The 22,102-nt window shown below is 41.7% G+C and overlaps 1 protein-coding gene across 1 annotated transcript; it reads left to right on the top strand.

Annotated features, from left to right (window-relative positions):
* The first annotated feature begins 51 nt into the window (after positions 1 to 51).
* Rbbp4 (RB binding protein 4, chromatin remodeling factor) lies at positions 52 to 22,068 on the top strand. The gene is made up of 12 exons (XM_055610845.1): positions 52 to 190; positions 647 to 794; positions 5,306 to 5,451; positions 12,144 to 12,317; positions 12,596 to 12,711; positions 12,825 to 12,985; positions 13,080 to 13,206; positions 14,144 to 14,221; positions 16,176 to 16,252; positions 16,490 to 16,547; positions 16,653 to 16,763; positions 21,419 to 22,068. Exons 1-12 carry the CDS (start codon positions 175 to 177, stop codon positions 21,482 to 21,484), a joined length of 1,278 nt encoding a protein of 425 aa, XP_055466820.1. The 5' UTR covers positions 52 to 174; the 3' UTR covers positions 21,485 to 22,068.
* Positions 22,069 to 22,102: the final 34 nt, after the last annotated feature.

Here is a 22,102-nt window from a genome sequence, read left to right as displayed (position 1 = left end):
ACCCGCGCGTCCCCATTGGCCGGTGTTGGCGCGAAGGCACGCGAGCCGGCCCCCCACGCACGGGCCGCAGGAAACAATAGAGGCCGCGCGCGGAGCGAGCGCCCGTCGCCTCCCCGCCCCTCCTGCAACGCACGACCCCGGGTTCCCCCAACCCCTCCCGGCTTGCCTGCCGCCATGGCTGACAAGGAAGGTGAGTGTGGCGAGGCCGGCTCGGGAGGGCGCTGGGTGTCGGGGCCTGTTAGGAGGCCCGAGGCGGGGAGCAGGCCCGACTGTGGCGAGCCAAGTCCCGGCAACTCCGGCGGTGAGGAGGGAGCGCCCCGTGGGGCGGGCTAACGGCGCGCCGGCTGCTCGGGAGCGGATGCGGGGCGACGGCCGGCTCTCGGGCCCGGGCGCGGGTGACGCTCCCGCCGGTGTCTCCGCCTGGCGGGACCTCGGGACGCCGCTTTCCACCCGCCCAGGCCCGACGCGCAGGCCTCCTCCCGGGTTTCGTGGACTTGGCGCGCTCCGAGCCGAGTAACGGAGCATCGGGCCGGGGTGGACTTCCGGCCCGCGGCGGCGGAGGGCAGCGGCGGCTTGGGAGAGGTTGGCTCACCCTCCGTTTCTCTTCGCTAACTTCATTTGTTTTGTTTTGTTTTGGACATTTTAGCGGCCTTTGACGACGCGGTGGAAGAACGCGTGATCAACGAGGAGTACAAAATATGGAAGAAGAACACCCCGTTTCTGTACGATTTGGTGATGACCCATGCCCTGGAGTGGCCCAGCCTAACCGCCCAGTGGCTTCCAGATGTAACCAGGTGAGACGAAGCTCTTGAATATTCCTTGGGGAGCTCATCTCTTTAATTGTTTTTCCGTGTTTCGCCGCCAGTCACTCAGAGGGGGTCATATAATCAGAGCCTAGGAGTCATTTTTTTTTTTTTCCCTCGACCAAAAAGTAAGGTAGAAAAGAGAAGATCGTCTTGTAATTTACCCTGCAAGAGAAAACATGTGTTTTTGTTTTTTTGGTTCTTCCTCAGCACCGAGTCGATAAGCCAGCCACCTTTTAACTGGAGTTGGCCGAATAATATAAAAGTTGACACCTCCCAGAACGTGTTCTGTTTCCAGTTTACTCAAGGAAACATGAATTCTCGAGTCATTTATGATAGCAAGATAAATCTGGGACTGGCCTTTAACGAATACATTGCCTGTTTAAAGGAGCAGGTGTTTTCGTTTGGCAGTAATGTCCGAGGGGCTTTTAGCTACGTAGGTAACACCTGAAGGGAGGCCTAGGGGCTTGTAATATACAGTAGTTGAGCACATACTGGCAGCGACTTTGAGCTTCCAACAAAAGAGTGAGGGGTCTTGGTCTGTAGAGTGAAATTCTAACCAAAGGAAGCGTCTGTCAACTTGACATTCCAGGACTAGCTATTAGAAGGAAGTGGCAACACAAAGGTAAAAGTGAGTGTAGGTTATTATTAATGTAAACTTGGCAAAACTGTACTAGAGTCTTTCGAAACTCAGTAAAGATAACAGAATTTCAGTTATGAGAGTGATTGGGCTCAACAAGTAATGGAAACTTGGAGTGGGTTTTTTTGTTTGTTTGTTTTGTTTTTTCTTGTTTTATTGCCTTAAAAGCCTGATTCCAGTTCTCCCCTCATGCCTCCTCCCCTCCCCCCCATTTTCTCCTCTCCTTCTCAGAGAAGGGGTTTGCCCCCAGAGAGGTGCCACCCCCCTCTGGCCACTCAAGTCACAGCAGGACCAAGCTTATCTTCTCCCACTGAGGCCAGACAGGGCAGCCTAGCTAGGGGGAAGGGATCCAAAGGCAGACAACAGAGTCAGAGCTAGCCCTTACTCCCAATTGTTAGAAGACCCACATGATGACCACACTGTGCATTTGTTACTTAATGTGTCTGTGTCCATCATATGCAAGCTCTTTGGTTGGAGATTCAGGCTCTGAGCTCCCATGGGCCCAGATTAGTTTATAGTATGGTCTTGTGGTGTCCTTGTCTTCTCCGGATCCCTCAATCCTTCCCACTCTTCACAAAACTCCCTGAGTTTGCCTTGTCTGGCTGTGGGTCTCTGCATCTGTTTCCATCAGCTGCTGGATCAAGCCTCTCAGAAAACAGTTATACTAGGCTTCTCTCTGTAAACATAGCAGTTGCGAGTTGTTTTGTTTGAGGTGCTAGAAATTAAACCTTGTACGTGACAAGTAGCCAGTGACTCTGCGCTACATCTCTGTTTTGTGTATAGTAGAAGTTGCATGTGTATTTTATTAGTGACTTAAGAATGAGGTTCCAGTAGTGTAGAGGGAAATAAGAGACCTGTATCTGAAGAGTGCTGAACAAATCCATGGGAGACACCTAGAAGTTTGGGATTGGAACTTTTTCTAAAATGTGTTGGAGTCTTTTGCCTGATTGTATGCCTGTATCATGTGCATGCAGTGCCTGCAAAGGTCAAAAGAGAGCTGGAACTCCTTGGAACTGGAGTTAGCTGCTGTTGTGAGCTGCCATACAAGTGTTGGATCGATCTCTGGTCCTCTGAAAGAGCAGCCAGTGCTCTAAACTGCTGAGCCATCTCCAGCCTATGGTATTAGGACCTTATTATAACCAGGTTCAAAAATAGTTAAGGAGTCATTTCTATCTGTTCTTGGTGGTTGTTAAACCATGTGTGTTGAGAGGATGTGTGGTGCTACACACCTGTAATCCCAGCTCCTAGGAGGCAGAACAGGAAGATCAGGAGTTCAAGGCTAGCCTATGACACTAAGAAAAAGAAAAAAGAAAAAAACCTGCACAGTGTTACAGGCCTAATCCAGCACTCAGGGCATAGGTACAAGTTGGAGGCTACTCTGAATTACATAATAAAATGCTGCCCTCTCCGAAATGTGTTTGTTGGAACAGTTCCAAAATTTTAGCTATTATGTGCCTATTACATAATTGAAGGAACCCCCCTCACTTTTTTTTTTTTTTAATTTCATGTGCATTAGTGTTTTGCCTGTATATATGTCTGTGTGAGGGTGTTGGAGCCTGTGTAACTGAAATTACAGATAGTTGTAAACTGCCATGTGGTTGCTGAGAATTGAACCCATGTCCTCTGGAAGAGCAACCAGTGCTCTTAACCACTGACCTCTCGGCCCCCTCAAACACGTAGTTTGCTTTATATTGCTATATAAAACACTGTGAACAGCAACTTGGGCAGAAAAGATTTCAGCTTACAGTGTATAGTCCATTGTAGATGGAAGTCAGAGCAGGAACCTGGAAGCTGGAAGTGAAGCAGAGGCCATGGGGGAACACTGCTTCCTAAGTGATCCAGGCTTTTGTTGAGTTGACAGATTTAAGCAGCACATTTTTTTGTTGGAGGGTGCTGCATGTATTGTCTGTGCACCGCTTGTGTGCTTGGTGCTTGGGGAGCCAGAAGAGGGCGTCAGCTCCCCTGGAGGTGTAAGCCAGCTTAAGGAGTGTCTTTACATATACATACGTACATATACATACATGTATATGTATGTATGTATGTATGTGCATGTATGTTTTGCCTGTGTGTACACCATGTGTGGGTTTACTGAGGCCAGAAAATGGGATTGGTTTCCCCTGGGTTTAGATTACAGACAGTTGTGCATCTCCATGTGGGTACTTGGTTCTCTGGAAGAGCAGCCAGTGCTTTTAACTGCTAAACCGTCTCTCCAGCCCCAGCGGGTCATGTGTAATCAGCTGTTTTCACGTAGTCACTCAGTGGTAGAATGATTACCTGAATATATAAAGCACTAGTTTAAGGATGTGGGCCAGTAGATAAAGCAATTGTTGCAGAAGTGTGAGGTTCACAGTTCAGATCCCTGCATTGGTATCAATAGCAGCATACCTGTAATTCCAACAAGATCGCTGGACTTAACTGGCTAGACCAACAGAACAAGTGAGCTCTAGGTTCAGGAGAGTGATTCTGTCCATCTGAGGAAAAAGGTCAAGCCTCCATACATGCAAGCACACATAAATATATACACACAGGAAGGAAGGAAAAAAGAAAAAGAGAAAGCCAGCCTGGGCTGGAGAGATGGCTTAGAGGTTAAGAGAAAGCCAGCTTTAGGTTTTAAGGGAAACTACAGAAGTAAGTTATTCTGTTTTTGCGATTTTGTTTTTCTAGGGGGGGGGGTTCGAGGCAGGATTTCTCTGTGTAACACTAGGTGTCCTAGAATTCACTATGTGAACCAGGCTAGCCTCAAACTCACAGAGAGCCACCTGCCTCTGCCTCCTGAGTGCTAGGGATTAAAGGCATGGGACACCACCACCTAGCTAATGTCCTTTTTCTTTTGGGGAATACAGGAACATGACCAGCTCTACTGTTGGGTTTTATACATTAGTTTTTCCTCCCCTTTTTCTGTGTCTTTCACCCCTTGACAGAGTTCTTAGTGAACAGGAATATATTGGAACATTTAACAATTATTTTCTTCTCACCCATTATAAAGAGTGTATAGTTAATTCACATTTATATTTTAATAAACTGGGAGAAAAGTAAATTTCCCTAAAGTAATTTCCTAGAGTAATTTTTGGCCAACTTAAGTAAAAATTAAGTACTGTTTGTGCTCTGGCCTTGCTAAAGGGCCATTAGAAGTAGGAAATAGAGGCTGGCAAATAGACAGGGGGCAAGGTGCCTACTGCAAACCTTGACAACCTAAGTTTGGTTGCCTGGACCCATGTAATGGAAGGAGAGAAAAGATCCACAAAAGTTGTCATTCTATTGGAGGGAGGGAGCTGTCTGTGCCCAAGTGTATGTGGGTACTCAGGAAACATAGTTATGGGTCACTCGACATGGGAGCTGGGAACTGAACTCAAGTCCTATAAAAGCAAGCACTCTTAACTGCTGAACCATCTTTCTTTTTAAAAAGAGATAGGGGCTTTGGTGATGATTTAATCAGTAAAGTGTTTACAAGCATCAGGGATGTGAGATCAATCTCCAGCACCCATGTTTTTAGAAGGAAAAAAAAGGGGGGCAGGATGGTGTGTGCTTTAAGTCTTCATATTGGGGGGGATGAGAAATAGGATCCCTCAGGCTCACCAGCCAGCCAGGCAAACCTAATTGTTGAGCTCCAGGCCAATAAAGCAAGCCTTGTCTTAAAAAAGATGAATAACATCTTAGGAGTGACACCTAATTGTCCTCTGGTATTCTCATGCATGTGTACTTGTGCATATAAGGTTTTTGTTGTTTTAATTAGGAAGTAGTTCTCACCATCTCAAAATTGAATTGGTTAAGGATTTTTGGTTTTGTTTTATCGTGTATGTACATCACTGACTATGTTTTCCCGGGTTACAACTTGAATCATGATGATTTGTTGTTATTACAGGCCTGAAGGGAAAGATTTCAGCATTCATCGGCTTGTCCTGGGAACACACACATCGGATGAACAAAACCACCTGGTGATAGCCAGTGTCCAGCTACCTAATGATGATGCTCAGTTTGATGCATCACACTATGACAGTGAAAAAGGAGGTAGGAAGGACCCTTCAGGATGGAAGAAGTAATGTTGTATGGGTTATCTCATCATTAAGAAGGTACACAATTTGGTCAGGTAGCCACTTAAGTTATTGATAAAACTAGTTTGTGATTTAAAAAAAAAAACAAACTCTAAGGTGGATCTGAGTGAGTTCCAGGACAGCCAGGACTAAAACGGGGAAACCATGTCTTGAAAAATCACAGAAAAGGTAGTTTGCAATCAAGAAGCAGTCAACACATAACTTGGCTTTATATTTGCTTTAAATATTTGCTTTAAACTGCCCTGTACTAAACTGATGATGGTGGAATTTCTGCAGTTAAAGAAGCAAAGATTAGCATATGTTTTTGTTGCATAGTCTTAACAGGGGAAATATTGACCCAAAGACTGAAATTATTTGTTGTGTGGGTTGCTACACATTTTTTTTTCCTTACTATGTATGAGTGTTTTGCTACAAGTATGTCTGTACACTTGTGTGCCTGGCGCCTATGAAGGCCAGTAAAGGGTATCGGATCCCATGGAAGTGGGGTTACAGGCATTTATGAGCCACTAGGAATTGAAGCTGGGACCTATGCAAGAGCAGCCAGTGCTCTTAATTCCTGAGCCATCTTTAAGCCCCACAGCTTAAGTTGAATGTTTAAAGCACAGATGGCAGGAGGATCCCAAGTTGCAGGCCAACTTGGGGCTAGTGATTCCTTTTCTCAAAATAGAAAGCATAGTTCGCGCGGCACTCAAAGCATACAGTGTATCTGTGCTACTACAGTTTCATGCATGTGTGAGGCCGTAGAGTCTTAATAAAAACATCTTATATGGGTAATTGGCTGGCGGGGTTGAGAAATAAGAAATTATTCTCTTTTGTTGTTTTTTTGTTGTTAGTTACTTTTGGAGAAAAGGGTTTCTCTGCAGCCCTGGCTCTCCTGGAACTCACTCTGTAGACCAAGCTGGTGTTGAACTTAGAACTGCCTGTCTCTGCCTCCCAAGTTCTGGGATTCTCAAAGGTGTGCACTACTACTGCCCAGCCATGAAACTATTCTTAAAGATTTAAGACAGTAAAATGTCATAATGCCTGTTATATGTGTAAGACATTTCAAACGCCCATTTTTTAGGAAATAACCTATGAGTTTCACTGTTCATGAATACTTCTTTTTCAGGATAGGAACTGGTAATTTTCCTTTATGGCCCTCAATCCAAAATATCAGAAGGGTAGAGTCAGAGAAGTTGCCTTGAGTAAACCCTAACTCAGAAAGTAGATAATGTGTGATCTTTATTGACATTTATACTCTAGATAATCAGTGCTTACTGTTTATTGTGATTAGCAGGAAGAACCCTTCATTATGTGTACATTTATTTGTGACCCAGCTGTTGGCCAGGATTGCACCTGTGCTATATGATTCTGTGTAATTTGCCCAAGTGAATAATTTTTTTCAAAAGTTATTCTCTAGGTGACCAAATATGGTTGGTTGAAGGAGGAAACACTGATGTTAAGAGTAAGGATGGATGGTGGAAGTCTTTTTTGCCACCATCCACCTGTGCAGCTTTTATGTGCATCATTTAACCTGAATCCAGTTCCTATCTGTTGAATGAATTCTTTTTTTCCTTCCTTTTTTAATGAGTTCCTGGGTAAGTGAACCCAGTGTTTTGTGTGTTTAAGGCCAAATGCTTATCACTGAGCTACATTCTCAGATCTAAATGAGATAATTGTTTTTTAATTGTATTTGGGTCTGGGGGTTGTAATTCAGTGATGGAACACTTTAGCATATCTAAAGCCCTGGATTCAACCACAGAATAAATGGGGTTTTGTTATATTGTTTTATGTTTTTTTTTGTTTTTTAATAACATAGAAGATATCCTTTCCTCTGGAAAGTACTGCGTACTAACTTCCTTTCTAAAGGAGTTCACATTAAATCACTCATTGAACAAATGATGTGAATAGGCATGGTGGCACACTTCTAGCTGTAGCCCTCTAGCCTGAGATAGAATGAATACAAATTCAGGACCAACCTGGGCAACATAACTGAACCCTGTTTCAAAAAGAAAAGAACAGGCCAGTGAGCCAGCTCAGTATAAAAAAGTTCTTGGAGCCCATGGTAGAAGGAGAGATCTTGACTCTCAGAGGTTGTTCTCTCACCTCTATGCATGCGTACAAGAAAATCAAAATGGAAAGGGGGAGTTAGGGCTGTAGCTCACTTAGCAGAATATTTGCCTGACATGGGCAAGTGCCTGGATTCTAAACCACACATGATGGAGTACATTTAAAAGGTAGGAACTGGAGGCTGGGTGTTCAAAGGGAGCTCAGTACTTACTACATGTAGGCTTTATTTATATGAAGCCAGGTGTGGTGGTGTACATCTTTAATCCCAGCACTCAGGAGTCAGGGACAGGCCAGCTTGGTCTACAAAGCAAGTCCAGGACAGCCAGGGCTATACAGAGAAACCCTGTCTCAAACAACAAACATGCTCTGTCTGCATGTACATGTACACTTGGATGCTGGTAGAGGACATCAGATCCCATTATAGACAGTTGTAAGCCACCATGTGGTTGCTGAGAACTGTACCTCAGGAACTCTGGAAGAGCAGTCCGTGTTCTTAACCACTGAGCCATCTCTTTATCTCCCTTCGTGGTTGGTTGGTTGGTTTTTCCCTTGGTACCAGAGGTGTGTCGTAGACTGTGTGGTGAGGGTTTATTTGCTCTTATGACATTAGATTCAGTATCTTCCAGTCTGACTGTGCGGTATATGCAAGTGAGGGTGCGGGTGACTGTGCCAGCATAGGAGCCTTCCTTTGTTGTTCTTACTTAATCCTTTGAAATAGTGTTGCTGAATTGGAGGCTTGCCCTGCCAGCTAGGTCTTCACACTCTAATCTTACAGTTATATAGATACACTTGCCATACCTGGCCTTTTATGTATGTAGGTGCTAAGTATTTAAACTCAGGTATTCGTGCTTTCTGTGTAGCAAACTTTTTACCCACTGACCTCTCTCTCCATCATCCAAGTTCATTTTATTTGTAGTGTTAAGGTTTTAACTTTGTGTGTTGTGTTTTGCTTGTTTTTAAACAGTCGCTCATGTAACTCGGCTGTCTTGAACTTATAATCATTGCTGCCTTTACCTCTGAAGTTCTGGGAGGGATTAAGCTAACAAACCTGGCCTCTGTTGTTGTTTAAAAACTGTACAGTTCTGAATTATTTTCTCCTCCTCTGATGTCCTCCAACTTTGAAAATGCTTTCCTGTTCCAAGATTTCAAAACAATCATCTGTTGTTGTTTTCTAATACTTTTAACTGATAAAACTTCGGTCTTTCTGTTTATTTTGCTGGTGTGTATGTGATTAGAATTTAGCCCTATTCCCTAAATGTTTATCTTGCTTTGGGAAATTGGGAATCAGTATGCTCTCTACCACTGAGCTGCTTCCTCTGAGTAGTTTTGTGTGCTGGTGTAGGTGGGTGCCACAATGCCTGATGGGAAAGATTATCATAATTCAAGGCTATACTGGTCTGCATATTGAGACCCTGAGTGAACTGTCTCTAAGGACTTCTCTACCCCCAAAATAACAAAAAAGTAGTAATGTTAGTAACACCTATGGATTTTTTTATTTGATTATCACAATACCCCAATGGTACCTAATTTTTTCTTTGACTCCTCCATTAAACTAATAATTTTACAGATCAGTGGTGGGCTTGGTAGAGATGTGGGGGAGTGGTGCTTCAGTTGATCTTATCAGTGATGGGTACACTTATGTCTAAATTAATGTCTAAGTCTCTAGGGTGCTGGCTTGTAGCTCAGTGGTAGAGATTACTAGTCTAGCATTTGTGAGACCTTAGCTCCAAACCCAGCACCACAGACACAAAAGGTAAATCACTCCCTACCTAAAAGGTAAAATACATGATAAAAATTCATGAGTTAAGTATAATAAATCACTGATTGTGGTGAAATAATTTGGTTATTTGATTTGTCCTTTTAAAATATATTCTTTGAGATACCAAAGTTTATGGTCTAAAAAAGTGACTCTGTTAGAAATCAGTAACAGGCTGGGCACCGTGCTGCACGCCTGTTTCCCAGCACTTGGGGAGGCAGAGGCAGACGGATCTCTTAAGTTCGAGGCCAGCCTGGTCTGCAAAGTGAATCCAGGACAGTCAGGGCTACACAGAGAAACTATCTATAAAGAACAGCAACAACAAAAGAAAGAAATCGGTGGCAGAACCTTTTGTGTCGATAGTATTGGTTAAGAACAATACACTTGTTCCTTATTTGGGAAGTTGTTTGGGGTTGGTTGGTTGATTTTAGGGAGAGCTTTGGGTTTTTTGTTTTGTTTTAAGACAGGATCTCTTTGTAGTCTAGGCTGGTCTGAAATTTCCTTAAGTAGTCAACAACTCCTGGTGATTCTCTTAGCTTTTGGTTTTGTGTTTTTTTTTTTGTTTGTTTGTTTGTTTGTTTTTTAGATTGCTTTTATTGTTACTATTTAATGTATTTTATACTTATACTACTTTAATATATAATGTGTTTTCCTTGCATGTGTGTCAGTGCACCATATGTGTGCCTGGTGCTTATCAAGACCGGGAGAGGGTGTCGGATCCCTACAAACTGAAGTTACAGGTGGTTATGAGCCACCATGTTGGTACTGAGAATCAAACCCTGGGTCTTCTCAAAAAGCAGCCATTGCTCTTCACCAATGAACCATCTCTCCAGCTCATGGGAATGTTTTCACTGATTTGAGTAGCGTTTCGCCTGATATATAGACTTTTCTTTCCTGTTTTGAATGGCCTTTCTCATATCTGTTTTATTATAGTGACGGTCTGTAAGGTATAGTGGGGATGGTAATGTGTTTATCTAGTATGTGTGTGGCCTTTGGTTTAGTCTATAAAAAGAAAAAAAAAGATACATCCTAAACTGTATTAAATTCAGTTTGAGAGCTGCTGTGGGTAATGCATGTTTTGTAATCTCAGTACTTGGAAAGCAGGAGGATCTTGAGTTTTGAAACATGATGAGCTCTTGAGACATGGGAAGACCCTGTCTTCAAAACAAAATACTCTATATGAATTTTCCAAGGTGAATTTCTATTACTATATTTTAACTATGTGTCCCATATTGAAATCATACGTTATATGATTGCCCCTTTTTCTATTTTCTATGGGTTTTGCCAAGTTTTGGTTTTCATCTGTATGTTGCCACTGTGACAATGAAATTTCTTAGAAGGCCAGGGTTGTATGTAGTTGTATGCTTAGACTGAAAATTCCTTGATCATTTACTGTGTGTTATATCTTTCTTAATATTTATGCATGTGTGCCTATATGGGTATCAGTGTTTGTGTATGGAGGTCAAAGGGCAACCTTGCCTTCTACTTTGTTGAGGCAGGGTCTTGGCTGTTGTGTAGCTCCAGTGAATGTTCCAGGCCAGCTGGTCTAAGAACTTTCTTTCCTAGCCCTATGTTACATCTTTTGTATGTTGTGGAGTTGGGGGTGTGTGCAAAGGTGTACTGTACTTTTTTCATATACCCAAGCTAGCTGGCTGGTACGGAACTCAAAAGATCTGCCTGTCTCTGCCACCGTGATGGCATGTGTTGCATAGTGTGTGGACTACGGGCAAAAATAAAAATAGGTAGATACGGTGGCTCCAACCTTTAATTCAGTCCTAGTACTTGAGAGTCAGGGGTGTAGGTGCTCAGATCTGTGTTCCAGGCCCAGCTCATCTGCAGAGCAGGTTCTAGGCTAGCCAGAGCTACAGCAAGACCCTGTCTCAAAATAAATGACTGTAGTAAGAGTTATTGTGAGGTTAAAAATTACCTAATAGGCAGGCAGTGTTACTTATTTACATCTTTGCACTCTGAAAATATTTTTGTCTTTCAGTTTGCAACACTTTTCTAGGAATAGCTATCCCAGCACCTGAGAGGTGGAGATAGGAGTTCAAGGTCGGAGGGTAGCCTTCGCTCCATGAGACCCTGTCAGTCAACAAGTGAAGTAACACTTCAGTAGTATTAGTGACAAAACCCATTTCCCCCAGACATGGGCTTTCTCTGTGTTGTCCTGGAACTTGCTGTGTAGACCAGGCAGGCCTTGAATTCAGAGGTCTGCATGCCGCTGTCTCCCCAGTGCTGAGGCATTCGCCACCATACCTGGCATTGGGGGGTGCTTTATGTAATTTTTTTTAAATTACTGACTTGAATTTCATTTATTCCGCAAACTTCTGTGTCAAATAAGATTTGAAAACTTTGCTTAGAATGACTTGTTAGCAAGGAATGGTGGTCATCATACTTTGTAACCTCAACATTCAGTCAGCAGAATTGCCTTAGCTATAGAGTGAGATTTTAGAAAGGAGTTGAGGAAAGAAAGGACAGAGAACCTCTACATAGTAAATGAAGGCCTGTCTAAGCTACAAAGCCACAGTCTGTCTGGAAAGTAAAAATATGAAACTCCAGATTTTCTCTTCTCCCTATAACACCCCCCCCCAAAAAAAAAAAATCCAGGGTCTCACTGTGTAGTCTTAGCCGGCCTGGAGCCCACAAAGGTTCACCTGCCTCTGTCTAGGTGTGTCAAGATTAAAGGTGTACACTATCACAGCCTGGCTTGACTCATGCTGTCTTAATGTCAATAAACAGCATAGTGCTTATTACTAATGAATGAAAGTTCTTTAGCTCTGTAAATGCCTAGGTTCAGTCTTCTAGTTATACTACTTGGTTATTAAGTACTTGTTTTTATACAGAATTTGGAGGTTTTGGCTCTGTCAGTGGGAAAATTGAAATAGAAATCAAGATCAACCATGAAGGAGAAGTAAACAGGGCTCGGTACATGCCCCAGAACCCTTGCATTATCGCAACAAAGACTCCATCCAGTGATGTGCTTGTTTTTGACTACACAAAGCATCCTTCTAAACCAGGTACCTCCCTCTTCTTAATCAGATACAAACTCCATTCAGAAATATTCCTTGTTATTTTATAATTTAACATCTTATATTTACATTGATATGTGTAATATGTTTCTCAAGGGAAACAATGCTTTTATGAAGAAGAAAATCATGATTGTGCAACTTTAGTATTATATATCTGGAAACAATGGGTCTGGATTTTGTCTGGATGGTGTTTATGACCTCATTTTGCTTAATAAACCCAAAGAGACAGTGGACTGAATACTCTTGATATATCTGTTACTTTGCAGACCCTTCTGGAGAATGCAACCCAGATTTACGTCTCCGTGGCCATCAGAAGGAAGGTTATGGGCTTTCTTGGAATCCAAATCTCAGTGGACACTTGCTTAGTGCCTCAGATGACCATGTGGGTATCCTTGCAGTTTTGAAGCAAATCTGGCATTGTTACCAATTGGTTTCTTTTTTGGGATATGTGGGGAAGTGAGAATCTTTTATATAATGGTTAATTTTACATTTAAGACCATCTGCCTATGGGACATCAGTGCAGTTCCAAAAGAAGGAAAAGTGGTGGATGCAAAGACCATCTTTACAGGGCATACAGCAGTAGTAGAGGACGTTTCCTGGCATCTTCTCCATGAGTCTCTGTTTGGGTCAGTTGCTGATGATCAGAAACTTATGATGTGAGTGAAACCTATTGTTAATTTTTTAACACATATTTTCAGAATTTTGTATTGGTCACCATTTCAACCCTCTTTCCTTGTTCTCTCTCTTAAGTTGGGATACTCGTTCAAATAATACTTCAAAGCCAAGCCACTCAGTTGATGCTCACACTGCTGAAGTGAACTGCCTGTCTTTCAATCCTTATAGTGAGTTTATTCTTGCCACAGGATCAGCTGACAAGGTAGGTTTGCCTTGCTTGGAATTTTTGTTGTTGTTGGTTTGTTGAGGTTTTAAATTTTATGGGTGTCGATATTTTCACATACATGTATGCTTTCAGCATTGTGTATATTCCTGATACCCATTGATACCAGATCTTCTGGTGTTTGACTTACAAATGTTTGTGAGCCACCAAGTGGGTGCTGAGTTCATGTTTTCGTTAAAGGTTTTTTTTTTTTGGGTTTTTTTTTGTTTTTTTTTTTTTTTTTTGTCTTGTCTTGTCTTAAATTTGGGAAAGGGGCTTCGAGGCAGGGTTTCTCAGTCCTGGCTGCACTGGATGGAACTCTTCTTTGTAGACCACCAGGCTGATCACCTGCCTCTGTCTCCCAAGCCCCGATATCAAAGGCATGTGCTATCCACGCCGTTCCCTACCCCCATCGCCTTCCAATCCCCCCTCCCTATTTTTTTTTAAGAACTTACTATGCTGACAGGATGCCTCAGTGAGTAAAGGCACTGATTGCTGAGCCTGAAGATCAGAATTCAGCCCCACAGACCCAAATGACTAAAGGAGATTAACAACTCCTACAAGTTGCCTCTGATCTCTGCACAGTTGTCATGGCGCAAGTGTATATACATACACACACTGAATAGATAAAATGTAGGGAGTCAGAAACGGTTGGGGTGTAAGGTACATAGTAAAAGAATAAAATGAAATTTTAATAATTTAATTTAAACTTTTAAATTACATTTATTTATTTGCCAGCAGTTGGGGCATGTGTGCCATGGCACTTGTGTGGAGGTCGAGCCTGTTACCTTCTTCCACTATGTGGGTTTTGGGATCAAACTCATGTTGGCAGCAACCATTTTTATCCACTGAACCATCTTGCTGGCCCTAGTGTTTTCTTATTTAATAGTTGATATTGATTTGTTTTTGTTTTTGTGTTTTTTTCTCTTGTATATAGACTGTTGCCTTGTGGGATCTGAGAAATCTGAAACTCAAGTTGCATTCCTTTGAATCACATAAGGATGAAATATTCCAAGTAAGAGAAACCAATGCTGTCAACCCCCTTTTCCTTACCCTCCCTTTTTTTCATCTCGATTTATCTACAGAAAATCAGCTCAAGTTAATAGATACTTAAAGTTCTAAAAAAGGAAAAAACAAGTTCACAACTATGCTGGCTGGCTTCTTGGGATATTAAGAAACTAGTGCTGATTATTGGGAACATGTCTATAATCCCAGTATTTGGGAAGCTGCCACAGAAAGATAGCTATGTAGAGAGATCCTCTGCCAAATCAGAGTGGGCCTTGAAATGAAGGTTGGTTGATGGAGTACTTACTTGCCTAACATGCAGGAAACCCAGGGCTAGCCTGCACCAAAAAGGAAATGAGACCCTGTCTGAAGACGAGGAGTTGGGGGGGGGGGGTGTGCATTAGTGTGTTCTATCCACAAGTTAATCATTAAACTGGCTTTTTTGTTGTTGGTGTTTTTTTGTTTTTTTTTCCCCTGGCTTGGTTTTTAGATACAGGGTTTCTTTGTAGCCCTGGCTGTCTTGAACAGGCTAATCTTGAACTCAGAGGTCTGCATGCCTCTACCTCCTAATTAAAGGAGTCTGCCATCACAACCAGCCTCTTTTCTGGCTTTTTAAAAAATTATTTTGTGCTAGGCTTGGTGGCACACACCTTTAATCCCAGCACGTAGGAGGTAGAGGCAGGTAGTCCTCTGAGTTCAAGGACAGCCAGGGTTATTACACAGAGAAACCTGTCTTAAAAAATAAAATTATTTGTGTGTGGGGGTGTTTTGCTTTCATCTCAGACCAGAGCTGTGAGGGCATTAGACCACCTGGGACTAGAGTTAGAGGTGGTTGTGAGCTGCCATGTGCATACTAGCAGTTGAGCCCTGGTTCTCTAGAGTCAGTACTCTTAACCGCTGAGCCATATGTCTCTGCCCTTGCCTTTTTTGAGACAGTTTTATACTGTTGTAGCCCTGGCAGTTCTGGTACTTGTGGGGATCCTCTAGCCATTGCTACGTCCTGTATGCCCCTTTTTAATAAATAGGCAAATCCTTCAGACTAAAACAAGAAATAGTTGTCTGAGCACTAATTTGCAGTCTTTTCTCTCAAGCTTAAGTTTTATAGTGAATACAGACATGCTGGTGCACGCCTCCAATTCCAACAAGGGTACCAAAACAAGAAAGTCACAACTTTGAGATCACTCTGAGGTATCTAGTAAGAGACCGTACATTCACAAAGGTTTCTAATAACCCCAGCACTCAGGAGGAAGAGGCAGTAGAATCAGAAATACAAGGTCATCGTCATCTAACTAAATAGTGAACATATTTTGTCATTGTCTTGGTGGTCTTGTTTGGAAGAATATCTAAGTTCTTTTCTAACCCAGTGTCAATAATACCTTCTTTGTGCTATTAACCAGCACTTAATAAATAGCAACAGAATTTGTGATGTGTCGCTTTCTTTTATCTAACATTGTAAGGAATCGGGGGCGGGGGGGTAGAAGTAGCTGGGACTTGATCTCCGGGCATGCAGTTGAGAAAATAATCATGGAGTTGTGCCACCTGTCAATAAAATTTTAGTTTCTGTGTCAGAAGTGAACTTTGACTAAAAGCCAGAATTTGGCAAGAAGAGGAAGAAAATAAGATTTTCAGAAGTGTGAGTTGAAGCCAGGATGTGGTGGCTTATGCCTGTAGTGTCAGTGTGGATGGTGGAGCTAAAGCAGAAGGATCGATCACAAAAGAGTTTGAAGCCAAATTGAGCTATATGTGCTCTCAGGTCCTATGGAGAGACATGGTGGATCGAAGTGTAAAATGCAACAGAAGCTAATAATTGTATCTCTAGTAATGAGTTATTTTCATGTAAGCAGTATCTGTCAGTTTTAACAGTCTTCTACCTTTTATTTACAAAGGTTTGTAGGGTATAATTTTTTAGATGGTTGCCTTCTATTTTCTAATTTATTGTATTTTTCTTCACTCTTGGATAATAGGTTCAGTGGTCACCTCACAATGAAACTATTTTAGCTTCCAGTGGTACTGATCGTAGGCTGAATGTCTGGGATCTAAGGTGAGTTTTATGTTGGTTATCTTATCTTTGAATCTGCTTGGATGGGAGTGCTTTTGAAGTGTCTGTTTGTGGTCCTGGCTGTCCTGGAACTCCCTCTGTAGACCAGGCTGGCTTCAACCTTAAAGATTCACCTGCCTCTGCCTCCCAAGTCCCACCAAGTTTGGCAAAGTTACTGTCTTTACACTTTAAAACTATAGGTACTCAGGATAGTGGTTTCTAACAAAAATTTTTTATTAGTAAAATTGGAGAAGAACAATCCCCAGAAGATGCAGAGGATGGCCCACCAGAGCTGTTGGTATGTTACAAACCTTCAAGTACTTTGGGCTCTTCTGTATTTTAAATAGTGGGCTGTGAGTTAATGTTTCTATATTGAATGCCTTTGTTCTGGTCCCTCTTTCAGTTTATTCATGGTGGTCACACTGCCAAGATTTCTGATTTCTCCTGGAATCCCAATGAACCTTGGGTGATTTGTTCTGTATCAGAAGACAATATTATGCAAGTGTGGCAGATGGTAAGTTTTAGCCATTTATTTAGAGGAAGCTAAGTACATGAGACATTTCATTCACACGTACGTACATGTATACAGAGAGTGGCCCTTAACAGCATAAAATACAATTATAGAGATCTAATCATTCTTCAGCTCCAAGCTACAGTTTCTGGGAACACAGCCTTCAAGTAGGATTTGGAGCAGCCAAGTATATAGAGAAAGAAGCATCAAGAACAACACAAACCATTCATGGTGGTATACTCCTTGAATCTTAGCACTCAGGAGGCAGGTAAATCTGTGAGTTTGAGGCCAGCCTGCTCTACATAGTGAAATTCAGGACGGCCTGGGCTGTGACAGAGAAACCCTGTCTTGAAAACCCAAACCAAAAAAAAAAAAAAAGGCAGCCACTTAGAGTCCTTGATGTAACAAAACAAGTATGCACAAGAAAATCCCAAAGTCTCTGGTGGAGGGTTACTGTGTAAACGACCTTAACCCACTTCCATTTTTTTGTGTCCCTGACTCAGTTTTCTTTTTCTAGGGCCCAAGACAGGGTTTCAGTATGTACCCCAAACTGGCCTTATACTCAAAACTACCTTACTGCCTCAGTCTCTTGAGTGAAAGAAGATATGAGGTATACACACACTTTGTGGATGCAGCTGCCATCTGTGTTCTGTTTTCTTCCCACGTGACTTCAATATTTGTCATTTTCCTTTTGTTCTTATTTATTTTTTGAGGCAAAGTCTGATGTAGCCCTATTGGGCTCACTCTTTCTGGCCTTTCTATTTCTACTTCATGTGTATCATTTTGAATTGCCTCTTCAGTTTTTGGCTTTTTGGTTTGGTTTTTTATTATTACCATTATTGAACTTTTTTGTTTTTGTTTTCACAACAGGGTTTCTCTGTGTAGCCCTCCTGTCCTGGAACTCACTATATAGAGCAGGTTGGCCTCAAATTCACAGATCTACCTGCCTCCTTACTAAGATGCAAGGAGTATGCCACCACGGCCAGCTTATATGTTGCTCTTGATGCTTCTTTCTTTACACTTGGCTGCTCCAAATCCTACTTAAAGGCTGTGTTCCCAGAAATTATAGCTCAGAGCTGAAGAATGATTAGAACTCTATAATGTCATCCTATGCTGATGAGGGTCTCTATATAAGTATTATATACTACAGAGGTCTTTGAGGTTGTCATAGTGTAGACAACATTCATTTTACAAGATTAGGCAGGACGTGGTGGCACATACCTCTAATCCTAGCACTCAGAAGACAGATAGGGAACTCTCTTGAGTTCAAGGCTGGACTGTTATATAGCGAGTTTCTGGACAGCCAGAACTACACACAGAAACTCACAGAAGAAAGCCTCTGTGTATGGAGGGAGTGTTTAACAAGAGTAATGTAATTGTATTGTCTTGTACCCCTAAAAGAACAAGAGTCGGGAAAGTCTAGCCATGCTTGTCTCAGGAGAGCCATCCTTGTGTAGTTTGCTCTTAGGGATACGACTCCTTGGACAGTTTAAATCTTACATATGCATTCTGGTGGTTCTCTGCTGAGAATGTGGTGACATCCAAAAAGAACAATTTTAAGAAGGAATCTAATAGTGGAGTGTAGGTAACAGTAATAGTGAGATTGTAGCCATAGAGTACAATAAAAAAAAAAAAATAATGGAAGTCAAAACATAAATTAAGGCTACAACTACTGATAGATGTATAGAGTTTTGGGTTTGTTTGCAGTTTTTTATTTTTGGGTTGTTTAAGATAGTGTTTCTTTGTGTGGCCATGGCAGTCCTGGAACTCAGAAATTTACCTACTCTGCCTCCCTAATGCTGGGAGTTAAGGCATGTACCACCATGCCAGGTTAGAATCCAGGGTCTTGTGCATGATAAGCAAACACTACCACTGAGCCAAATTTCCAATCTTAAGGGTTTTATATTTAGATAGTAACTTCTAGGGGTTTATTGTTTAAATCTGAGTGAGATGGGCCTGGTCTACTCTTAAAATATATTCATAAACATCAGAAGGTACATTCTTCAGAGATTCAGCCATCAGCATTGCTTTAGCTGTTACAGTTTAAACTTGTTCTAGATATTTGCATGTTGGACACTTAAAACTAGAAAAGAAAGTTGAAGGTTTGGCTTTCTTACTGGGCTGTGTATGTGGTATTTACTTCCCTAAGACTGAAGCTGACAACAAATTTCCTTTGGCGTTGGGCATTCTCTATCATTGGTTAGTTGTTGGGTTCAATTAGAAAGAGCCCTGCATTATCCAGAAAAAGACCAAAACCCTGTTAAATGTTTTATGCTTTACTTGTCAAGAGCTGTCTATTATGCACCTGATCATTATCTGAAATTGCATGAACCCTATTAGTATTTGAAAGCAGCTATCATTAGAGCTCAAGGTCCTTTCTCTAGAGGGTAGGACATTCCTCTTGACAATGGCCTGGGTGAATGTGGGCTGTTTCTTAGAACCTCTTAAGAGCAACTCATTTCTGGTGTCTCAGTTTCCATAGCTTTGGCAAACATAGCTGCTGTATAATCTCAATCTGGGGTTCCTCTGAAGCAGCAGGAATATCAGTTGGGCTTATTCTTTTATTTTATTTTTTAAATTTTATTTTATGTGCGTTAATGTGAAGGTGTCAGATCCCTTGGAACTGGAGTTACAGACAGTTGTGAGAGGCCATATGGGTGCTGGGATTTGAACCCAGGTCCCTTTGAAAGAGCAGACAGTGCTCTTAACCACTGAGCCATCTCTCCAGCCCCCTTTTGGGCTTATTCTTTTGTCTGTTTTTTTCTGGGCCCTTTGGACTCTGTTGCTTAAAATTTTCTAAAGAAAATTTAAATTTTAACTCGATCGTATCGGGTCCTTTTTATTGAATTAACTGGTTTAAGAGTTAGCATATTACTTATTCAAGAAGATGATCTTTGGAACAGCAAGCCCAGCAGAACATGCCACAGAAGGGCAATTATCTGTGAGTATAATAGTTTGTAGAAGCGACAGGATAAGCCAGCAGATTAGGGCTTACAATGGTCCTCTGAGGTGATACCTTTTAAATATGGTGTTTTTGTTTTTCAAGACAAGGTTTCTCTGTGTAGCCTTGGTTGTCCTGGATTTGCTGTGTAGACCAGGCTTGCCTTGAACTCACAAAGGTCCACCTGCCTTTGTCTCCCTGAGTGCTGGTATTAAATGCATAAGCTACCACGCCTGGCTAAAGTCTGATGTTCATGAGTATGGATGTGGTTGGGTTCTTGGTTAGCAACATCCAGGCCTGAGCCTCCACCCCAACTTGTTTGTTTGTTTGTTTTTGTTTTGGAAACCTATTTCTCTGTGTAGCCCTGGCTATCCTAGAACTCCCTATGTAGACCAGGCTGTCCTCAAACTCAGAGTTCAGCCTGCCTCTACCTCCTGGGTGCTGAGGTGTGTGTCACCCGTCTGGTTTGGTTTTATTTAGCCTTATTGTATACTCATTGTCTCTTTGGTTGGATCACATGAGGTTGTCCCATCTTCTGCAACACCTAGTGTAATAATGTTCTATATAGTAGATGCTGAGAACAATAAATTTTGCCCAGGTGGTAGTGGTTTCAATATTTAAGATTAGTCTTTATTTCATCAACTATAGTAGAGGTATGGGGGAGGGGGTTAGTTTGTGTAAAGGTGGTTTTCCAAAATATTTATAAGTTGAGGTTTGGACATAAGATTTGGATAGGGTCTTATTTAAATTTTACTGTTTAAACATCCCCAAAAGAAATTCTGTGCTTATAAGCATTAGTTTCTGTGTGTCTCATAGAAACTGCTATGGTTTATATTTCAGCAGTTACCAATTATCTGGTTAACGGGTTCAGGGATGATATCATTAATACTTATATGAAAAGTCCCTAATTAAGGGACTGTTGTTATAAATATATAATGAAGTGTTGGGCTATATAAAGTTTATTATTAAGTCTGTGATTATCACGGCAGTATTATCTAACCCACTATCACAAATAAAAAGACACAGACACCTGTTAGATTATATAATTGACTTATTTAGCTGGGGCCAGGCAGTTATTTCTACCTACACTGCCTGTCTCAGTAACCTCACCATCATCTCCCAGCCCCCATCCAATGCCATCCTCCTTAACTGTCCTCATCTGAACTATCTTCCATCCATGATCTTATAAATACTTGTTTGTATTCTTCGTCTGGGCCTTTTTATGCCACTATTGGAGTCCTTCCTCCTGGCCCCACATTTTTACTCTAGGCTAATCCTGTCTTCCTCCTCCTTGACTGATTCTCCTGTAATTCTCTCATCCCTAAGCCCTAGAACCTTCGCCACGCCTACCTCATTCTGCCCTGCCCAGGTATAGACCATTTAATCAACCAATCAAGTATGTCTTAGGCAGGTTTACAAAACAAGGATAGTTGTAACCAGATCTTAAGGGCCAGTAACATGCATCAGACCAACCTCCAACAAGGGATTATGGGCCACCCCTGTCTATATTGAATATATCCATACCCATTTATGATTCATACTGCTTACTGTTATCTATCGCTGTTTTTCTTTAGTAGTAGCAGTTGGTAAGTTAGAAAGGTGTGGCCCCACTTGAAATGTTATCAGGCACCTTGGCATAATATACTATGGAAACTTAGACTTTGAAAAATAACCTGTCTTTATGCTAAATACCCTTATATCTCTATGTTTTTGGCAGGCAGAGAACATTTATAATGATGAAGACCCTGAAGGAAGTGTGGATCCAGAAGGACAAGGATCCTAGACATGTCTGCACTTGTGATTTTAGACTTCTTGTTTTCCTCTGAACCCTTGAGACAGATTTAACATTGGTTTGAAACACACTTTGTTCAGCTATCCGGCTACAGTAGGTGCCACCAACAGTGCTGTTAGCCCAAACCATGGGTGTTTTCTAAATCTTAACTGGGGGACTTAATTCAACAAAGCCTTGTTGGCGGCACCTGCTGGATAGCTGAACACAGTCTGTTTTTGTTGTGTGTAGGAGTTTTTTTGTTGTTATTGTTCTTTTTTTTTCTCTCTCTCTTTTTTTCCTTTTCTTTTTTTTTAAGCTTGGGACCACCAAGTTGTAAAGATGTATGGTTTTTACCTGGCAGTTGTCTCACTGGTGAACTGTCACATTGAGAAAGAGTGAGTTGCTAGTTTGTATTTGTTTTTAAAATTAAATTAATCCTTGATAAAAGTTGCTTTTCTTAGGGGTTAGTCTTCAACCACTATAGTTTGATGCCATCTCCATTTTGGTTGACTTGTCTCACCATCAGGCCTGTTACTCTCCATGACTAACTGTGTAAGTGCTTATAATGGAATAAATTGCTTTTCTATATAGCCTCATGCTGGTGGGTTTTATTTAATATCTATCAAACAG

This window comes from Psammomys obesus, unplaced genomic scaffold, assembly GCF_907164565.1.
Source record: "Psammomys obesus unplaced genomic scaffold, mPsaObe1.curated_primary_1811, whole genome shotgun sequence".
Taxonomy (NCBI): domain Eukaryota; kingdom Metazoa; phylum Chordata; class Mammalia; order Rodentia; family Muridae; genus Psammomys; species Psammomys obesus.
This window is presented reverse-complemented; position numbering and strand designations above follow the sequence as displayed.